Source organism: Ornithorhynchus anatinus, chromosome 9, assembly GCF_004115215.2.
Source record: "Ornithorhynchus anatinus isolate Pmale09 chromosome 9, mOrnAna1.pri.v4, whole genome shotgun sequence".
Taxonomy (NCBI): domain Eukaryota; kingdom Metazoa; phylum Chordata; class Mammalia; order Monotremata; family Ornithorhynchidae; genus Ornithorhynchus; species Ornithorhynchus anatinus.
The window spans coordinates 35973718-35982677 of NC_041736.1; the positions used below are offsets into that span (position 1 = coordinate 35973718).

At 44.2% G+C, this 8960-nt stretch overlaps 1 protein-coding gene across 4 annotated transcripts in view; it reads left to right on the top strand.

The window, feature by feature from the left end:
- Positions 1 to 4192, top strand: part of ADGRF5 (adhesion G protein-coupled receptor F5) — an 88934-nt gene extending 84742 nt beyond the window's left edge. For all 4 annotated transcript variants that reach the window (XM_029071940.2, XM_029071939.2, XM_007666985.4 and 1 more), the window contains one exon: positions 438 to 4192. In XM_029071940.2, the coding sequence (XP_028927773.1) occupies positions 438 to 517 (80 nt within the window). In that variant the 3' untranslated portion in view covers positions 518 to 4192. The remainder of the gene's footprint in view (positions 1 to 437) is intronic.
- Positions 4193 to 8960: the final 4768 nt, after the last annotated feature.

Here is an 8960-nt window from a genome sequence, read left to right on the forward strand (position 1 = left end):
TCTATATATCTTTCTCTTTACCTATCTCCCTCTCTCACTCTCCCTCCCTCTCTTTCTCATGTGCTTTCTCTCTCTCTCTCTCTCAAGCTCCCTCTCCCAGCACCCTCTGCTTCCACCCTCTCCCAAAGCCTGGGAGCCAAAAAGGGAATGAGCAGCTCTGAACATGGCTGCCACAGCTTTTTGCAAGCCATCTGCTACCTCCCGACTCTCCTGCATGCATAGCCCACGGGCTTTGTCTCAGGCACTCACCTGGCATCTCTCGTGCTTGGGAGCCTATGGATGTGCAGGGGCACGGATTTATTTCTAAGCATTTTGCTGCCCACCTTCCCCCAAAGGGGTCAGAACCATCCCTCTGGGTAGAATCCTCTATGTCCCCAAAGACGCTTATCTAATCCAGATCCATCTCATTCAAATGTTGCCTCCACTTTGTTTTACAGGCACATATAACGTGTCTACTCCAGAAACAACCAGCTCCTCCGTGGAAAACTCATCCAGCGCTTATTCTTTGCTTAACTGACCTATTGAAGATAGAACAGTCGAACTATGCAACTCGTGGAAACAGGGAATTTTTACATACCGAAACGCTCCAAAAGAGAGAGATGGGCAGTACTATTGATAAAATGTTTTCTCTCTCTCTCTCGGCCTCCACTAGCCAAGCTTACAAAGATTTTGGCAATAGGGAATTGGTTACATAAAATCCGGTAAAGATTAATGTGAAGTCACCTCAGATGTGGACGGTCTTTTAGGACCCTTTGGTCTCTCTTCTCTGGCTTGATCCTGGAACAAGATCTGCCAAGAGAATTGATCTCTGACCAGAGATGGGTCCAAAGGTGAGCTTGCATTGAAAAATGAATCACCTAAAATCGCATTTCAAAGAAAAGTATTCGGGTGACCTTTGAAAAAGAGAAGTTGGCAAAGACAGTTTTCCATGTGGATGGGAGTTCTCTGAAGAGACAGCACGTTGCTGCAAAAACAAAGTTGATGAGAGAAAGCCCGGAGAGGAAAAACTGAAAAGAAATGAGAGAAAACCTGGTCCAGCTTGACTGAAGGGTTAAACAGGAAATAGGAAGTGGTAGAGGTGAAAAGGAAATGATGGCATATTATTTTCAAGAATGATGATATTTATTAAGCTCTTACTTTGCCAAGCACTGTGCTAAGCACTGAGGTAGGTAGGTGATAATCAGATCAATCGGGTTCAAATATACAACTTTGCATATTTGAGGATTAGTATTTGTCCCACTGGGGGATGCACCTCTTGGAAATCTTCTATTCAAAATAGCTGAATTATGAAAAATTCGTCAATTTCCAGGAAACATTTTGGGGCTGAAAATGCAATCCCAACAGTCATTTATTCAGCAAGTATCTAATAGCTTTAAACAGGTACTTCTCCACGCAGCATATGGTAGATTTGCATAATGCTTATTACTCTGTCTTGTTATTATTCTTGTTTGCTCATGTTTTGCACAGCTGAATATTATCTCTCCAGAGTCTTATGCTGTCACGGATGGATATGCATCATGTCTTTTTTACACGGTGTCTACAGGGGCCCTTTCACCTCTAGAAGTGACTTGTTGCCCTGCAATACTTTAACTTAATGTACAGATGACGGAACTTTTCACGAGGTTCTTTTTTTCCATGTGTGTATCATATTTAAATAATTATCATCATTATAAATATTTATTGTGCGTGTGCCCTGTGCTATGTACCAAGCTAATGCCTGCACAGGATATATAGGAGGCAAGAACCCCACCTCTGCATCTTAAAACGAGGTAGATGAAGGCAAATCCTGTTGAGAATCTCATCTATTTTTGGGCTGTCCCTTCTTCTCTTTCCCTTTTTATTTATTTAATTCTAGGGCTCACTCGCTCCACAACATTACCTTCTCTCGGGTGATGAGAGGGAGGTTCAGGGGAGCCTGTGGTGAGTTCAGGGGAGATTGAAAAACCCATTTCCTTCTTCAGAAAGTGACATGGTGGCAGCAGCATGGGCTGAAAAATTCCCCCAGATAATTGACCTAGTTAGACTACCTACCGCAGCTTGGATGTCCAAGTTATCAGTCTGCCACTCCATGTTAACATGAGTATGGGGAAGGCTTTGGGAATGGGATGGGTTGGGAAAGTTTTGGAAGTGGATTTGGAAAGAGTAGAGGGAGTCACCTCGATAAATGTAGGATGAGAGGTTAAGCCAAGCGGAGGGAGGGATGTGCCTGAGAAGAGAGATGAATTTTGGAGTGAGAGAAATGGACGGAAGGCTAGCAGAAAGCTAACTGGTCTAATACTGAATTTGACACATCTTTTCTCCTCACACTTAAATCAAGGGAAGGCAAACAGAGACCCATATGTTCCACCTCGTTGCCAGAACTGCCGAAAAAGAAAAGAAGAAAAGTAAGGGCCGAATTCTGCCCCCGAGGATCTCCACTGAACTTCCATTGCCTTCAAAAAAAGAAAAGGCGGTCCAAGGGAACCTCTGAGGGTGGCCCATGGAGTTGGATTTATGTCTCTTTAAGTGCTACAGTTCCACGGGGTGGGAGGCTGGCCCTTTGCCCGGGTTTCTGAGTTGAATTAGATTATCGCGCTAACAGCCACATTCCCGCAGTGCACTACGCCCACTCGCTACCCAGGAGGCTCACTGGCCCAGAACAGCAGGAAATCATGGTTGTAGTTGCATTAATGGGTGAGAGTTAAGGAAAAAAAAAATCCTGAAACCCGGATTGAACCCTGGATTGTCAAGATTTTTATGACCAGAAATTGCAAAACATCTCCAAAGGACTAATAGCCCAAACCAATGAGAAAATAATAGGACTTTTTTGTTAACCTCAATGCATTCCTTGCCCAAAGAGCAGAATTTTAATTCAGAACCCATCAGGAGGCAACTAATTCTAGAGTTTTAAGGAAGGAAGGTTGAATTTTGATGTAAAATGTCTTGGGAAAATCTGGTGGGCAGTTTAGTCTTCCTTATTTTTAGGAATAAGAACATTAATAAATTAATAGATACCACTGATTGATTACAGGGCTAGAATCTGCCTAAGTCCAAAGGACACTTACCTCCCCATGGGGTTACCTGTGAAATTCCCAGTGAAAATAATTCAACAAACAGAAGATTTATTTATTTTTCCCTTCAGAGGAGTCAGTGTGTTTCCAAAGGACATTTTATCTAACACTCTCAGGGCTATAGATCATGGGAAGGCCAAGGATTGTTGCCTCCAAATGGTAGTTAGCAAAGAAAATTGTATGTAGACATAGCGACAGAAAAGCATTAATTGCATTCTTAGATGCCTGTCAACCACTTTGTAAACAACCCTCAGATCTTGTCTCCTATTTCTCTTTGGCATCCATGAAAAATATGGGAAAAAACCCCAACATTTTCAGAATATATTCAGGTTGCAATTCCTAAATGGAAGCCTGGAGACACACAATCTTGTGTGAATCAAATGGAGATCCTTAGATCTAGATTGGCTAACAGGATCAGGGAATAAGGAGAAGGTAAAAAATCTGACCGTGTATTTAGGGAGAGAAATTGCTCAAGGAAAATGGGATGGGCTGGTAGTTATTTGGAGAGAGAGAAGATGGAGAGGGTTGAGGTCTGGGAAATTTGGGAAATGGAAGGGAATGATGCCTTTGAGATAGCCTGTGAAATTAGGTCACTTGGAAAAATAAGTTTTTTCAAAAAACATTCGACATTCACCATCCTAAAGGAAAAGCCCCTTGGGGTAGCTCATAATTCCTCTCGATTCACACATAGCATTCAACATTCCTTTTAGTGCTGAATATCCAGGGGTAACTTGGAGGAGCTGCTGGAGTCAATCTGCTCACTAAAGGATTTCCATTTTCATTCTCATCGTGTTTCAATAAGAAGAATCTGGCTTACTTCAATCTTCTTTGATTCCCATCTCTCCAAAACAAAGTGATGTCACCTCAGAAATGGCTTGTTTCAGATCTGGTTGGAAAGATTTCTTTCTAGAGTCTATAACAGAACTGTAACTGACTGCTTTTCTTTTCATGCCTGCAACGTTATCGCCTCCCCAACTGACGGCAAAGAAATTGTGAATGGAGCTTACATGCTATAAACACACCGTGTCCATTTTATAAACTGTGAAACTGCTTCTGAATGATTTCTGGATCAAATAATTCTTATAAACCAAAGCCTGTGGTGTCATCTCTCTGAAGATGAAAGAAAACTGTTGCTCTTTGGGAAAAGTTTATTTGCAGGGAAAATAAAAGAGGAGCATCAAAATCAGAGGGTACCCATAACCCAGCAAATCAACTCTGTCCCAGGAACGCCTACCATAAAATGATCTTTTCTGCATGACACCTCCTTCTGAACTGATTATTGTAACAGGATTCGTTTGTCAGCTGTGTGGCTTAGAGCAAGTCACTTAACTTCTCTGTGCCTCAGTTACCTCATCTGTAAAATGGGGAATAAGACCGTGAGCCCCACCTGGGACAACCTGATAACCTTGTATCTCCCCCAGCACTTAGTACAGTGCTTGGGACATCATAAGCACTTTACAAATACTATTATTATCATTATTATATAAAGTATCAAGACAGTATACATACTGTGACCTCACTTATCCCAATACTTCATGTGGATGAGTTTTGTATTACCTGAATAATTGCAATTAAAATATGTATTTTTTGACTAAATTATCTAGAATATTTTCAGGTGCAGGCCTGGCAATTGTCCCTGCCCCTCAGATTTTTTTATGGTATCTGTTAAGCGCTTACTATGTACCAGGCACTGTTCTAAGCACTGGGGTAGGTACAAGGTAATCAGGTTGACACATTCCGTGGACCAACATGGGGCTCACAGACTTAATCCCCATTTTACAGATTAGGTAACTGAGGCACAGAGTAGTGAAGTGATTTGCCCAAGGTCACCCAGCAGATAAATGGGTTCTAATCCAGGTCCTTCTGACTCCCAAGGCCTTGCTGTATCTACTAGCCCATGTATCTTGCCCATGATTTACCTTGAAAAAATGCCATTCTTACTTCCTGCATTGGGCCTAAATGGCTCTTTTCAAATGAACATCCATATTAAAATTGATCCGTTAACTTCCTGTTCGTTCCCCCCTCTTCACATTGTTACGCATGTGTGCTAGTTTGCTGGCCTTGATTTTTAAAACACATTCTCAGAGTCTTTTTCTTTTCTGTAAGATTTTGTATACTTTCATTCAAAATGAAAACATTTATTTTTGTATTTTTGAAGGATTATTTTCTGCCTAATGTAGTTTTCTCCTAAACGTATAAACTGAATGAAAAGTATTTGGTTTTGATTCTTATGTAGGTGTATGACCAAATTCTCCTCCAATAAAAGCAGCCTGCCTTTTGTGAGAATGGAGTTATTGATCTTGTCCAATCTGGACTCACTATTAAGGCTAGTTCGCTCTTTTTGGTTGAAAGGGATTGCAAGCCATTTTTCAAACTCCCAGGAGAACAGCTCACACTGGTCTAGACTTTGCAGTAGTGGGGAAGACCACCTGGTCTTGTGGCTATCAGGCTACAGAAATACTCTAATGGGCCACGAATACCCCCCAAAACTAGCAGGAACCTCAATCCTCCTCTGCCTGTCTAGAGGGGAGCCTGAGGACTGAAATCAAAGTTCTAACTGACTGGTTGTAGGTGACAGAGGTAGTTTGCCTGTCAATCAATCAATAGTGATAATAATGACGGTGTTTAAGCGCTTACTATGTGTCAAGCACTGGGGTAGATACAAGATAATCAGATTGGGTACAGTCTGTATCAGGCTTACAGCCTAATAGGAAGGGAGAATCGGTATAATATTTATTGAGGGCTTATGCTGGGCACAGAGTACACTGGCACAGAGTAAGTGCTTAAATACCCTTAAAAATAAATGAGGATTTCGCCAGATGCAGGAAATCGAGGTACGGTGAGTAGATTGATGTTAGTGAACCAAAGTGTTCAGATTGGGTTGTAGTAGAAAATCAATGAAGTAAGGTAGGAAGGGGAGAGCTGATTGATGCTTTAAAGCCAACAGGAAGAAGTTTCTGTCTGATGCAAAGATGGATGGTTAACGACTGGAGGTTCTCGAGGGTTGGGGCAATATGGTCTGAAAGTATTTTACAAAGACAATCTGGGTAAAGGTAATGGAGTGATGTAAGGCCTGGAGTGAGGAGAGAAAGGAGCCAGGGAGGGCAACAAGGAGGCTGATACAGTAAAGGAGGCGGGATAGGATAAATACTTGGATCAATGTGGCAGCAGTTTGGATGGAGGAAAAAGGCAGATTTTAGCAATGTCGTGAAGATTGAACCAACTGCATTTAGAGACAGATTGAATATGTGGGTTGCATTCATTCATTCAGTTGTATTTATTGAGTGCTGACTGTGTGCAGAGCACTGTACTAAGTGTTTGTGAGTCTAGGATAACACTAAGGTTACAGGCTTGTGAGACAGGAAGGATGGTGGTGGTGTCTACAGTGACGGGAATATCATGAGGAGAACAGGGCTTGGGTGGGAAGCTAAGGAGTTCTATTTTGGACACGTTAAGCTCGAGACATTAGCAGGACATCCAAGTAGAGATGTCCTGAAGGCAGGAGGAAACACCAGACTGAAGAGAAAGAGAGAGAGAAAAAGCCGGGATGAAGACTTGGGAATCATTTGCCTAGATGGTACCGTAAGATCTTTCATCTATCTTCTGGCCCTTTCCTTTGCTTTTGAAGCTCTGAGGAAATAATTGTCCCATCAAGTTAATATTGTTCCACAAAGGGGAAAAACAGGATTCAAGAAGAGTTGTCTTAATACTACCTTAAACAGTGTCTGCCTCCTGCTGTCTGACTGATGCAGCAGGAGGGAGATAACTAGTTGGTATTTGTTAAGCGCTTACTATGTGCCGAGCACTGTTCTAAGCGCTGGGGTAGACATAGGGGAATCAGGTTGTCCCACGTGGGGCTCACAGTCTTAATCCCCATTTTACAGATGAGGGAACTGAGGCACAGAGAAGTTAAGTGACTTGCCCACAGTCACACAGCTGACAAGTGGCAGAGCTGGGATTCGAACTCATGAGCCCTGACTCCAAAGCCCGGGCTCTTTCCACTGAGCCACGCTGCTTCTCCAGTACTAGTACAAAGGAAGAAGTTGTTGCCAAGCCAAGGAAAGAAAAACAACCGTTTCCCCAGAGGTCAACAGTAACAAAATGTAGCATGTTTCTTATCCCACTTGAATTTGGAAGCCAGAGAACAAATCTACACTCTAAATCTCTGCATGTCTTTTGGACATTAGAGAAGATGAGTCAGCCCCTCAAGTCAATTAGTAACCATGCTTCAAGCACAATCTAACACACAAAAAGTCCATCTCCACAAACCTGATTTGATGGTTTGAATGTATTCCTGTTATCTTTGACCAAAATAATCCCCTTTTACAAGGTGGAAATGAGGCTATGATTATTGATGCTATTAAGAAAACTGTGAGTTGTGTTTTTTGGATTTCAAGCAAACTTTGGTTTGGCCTATGTGAATGAGGAATTTTTTTTTAATGGAATTTGTTCAGCACTTACAATGGCCTGGAGTAGATACAAGATCAGGTTGGACACAGTCCCTGTCCCACATGGGGCTCACAGTGTCAATTCCCACTTCATTCAATAGTATTTATTGAGCGCTTACTATGTGCAGAGCACTGTACTAAGCGCTTGGGATGAACAAGTCGGCAACAGATAGAGACAGTCCCTGCCGTTTGACGGGCTTACAGTCTAATCGGGGAAGACGGACGGACAAGAACAATGGCACTAAACAGCGTCAAGGGGAAGAACATCTCGTAAAAACTGATGGCAACTAAATAGAATCAAGGCGATGTACAATTCATTAACAAAATAAATAGGGTAACGAAAATATATACAGTTGAGCGGACGAGTACAGTGCTGTGGGGATGGGAAGGGAGAGGTGGAGGAGCAGAGGGAAAAGGGGAAAATGAGGCTTTAGCTGCGGAGAGGTAAAGGGGGGATGGCAGAGGGAGTAGAGGGGGAAGAGGAGCTCAGTCTGGGAACGCCTCTTGGAGGAGGTGATTTTTAAGTAAGGTTTTGAAGAGGGAAAGAGAATCAGTTTGGCGGAGGTGAGGAGGGAGGGCGTTCCAGGACCGCGGGAGGACGTGACCCAGGGGTCGACGGCGGGATAGGCGAGACCGAGGGACGGCGAGGAGGTGGGCGGCAGAGGAGCGGAGCGTGCGGGGTGGGCGGTAGAAAGAGAGAAGGGAGGAGAGGTAGGAAGGGGCAAGGTGATGGAGAGCCTTGAAGCCTAGAGTGAGGAGTTTTTGTTTGGAGCGGAGGTCGATAGGCAACCACTGGAGTTGTTTAAGAAGGGGAGTGACATGCCCAGATCGTTTCTGCGGGAAGATGAGCCGGGCAGCGGAGTGAAGAATAGACCGGAGCGGGGCGAGAGAGGAGGAAGGGAGGTCAGAGAGAAGGCTGACACAGTAGTCTAGCCGGGATATAACGAGAGCCCGTAATAGTAAGGTAGCCGTTTGGGTGGAGAGGAAAGGGTGGATCTTGGCGATATTGTAGAGGTGAAACCGGCAGGTCTTGGTAACGGATAGGATGTGTGGGGTGAACGAGAGGGACGAGTCAAGGATGACACCGAGATTGCGGGCCTGCGGGACGGGAAGGATGGTCGTGCCATCCACGGTGATGGAGAAGTCTGGGAGCGGACCGGGCTTGGGAGGGAAGATGAGGAGCTCAGTCTCGCTCATGTTGAGTTTTAGGTGGCGGGCCGACATCCAGGTGGAGACGTCCCGGAGGCAGGAGGAGATGCGAGCCTGAAGGGAGGGGGAGAGGACAGGGGCGGAGATGTAGATCTGCGTGTCATCTGCGTAGAGATGGTAGTCAAAGCCGTGAGAGCGGATGAGTTCACCGAGGGAGTGAGTGTAAATGGAGAACAGAAGAGGGCCAAGAACTGACCCTTGAGGAACTCCAACAGTTAAAGGATGGGAGGGGGAGGAGGCTCCAGCGTAGGAG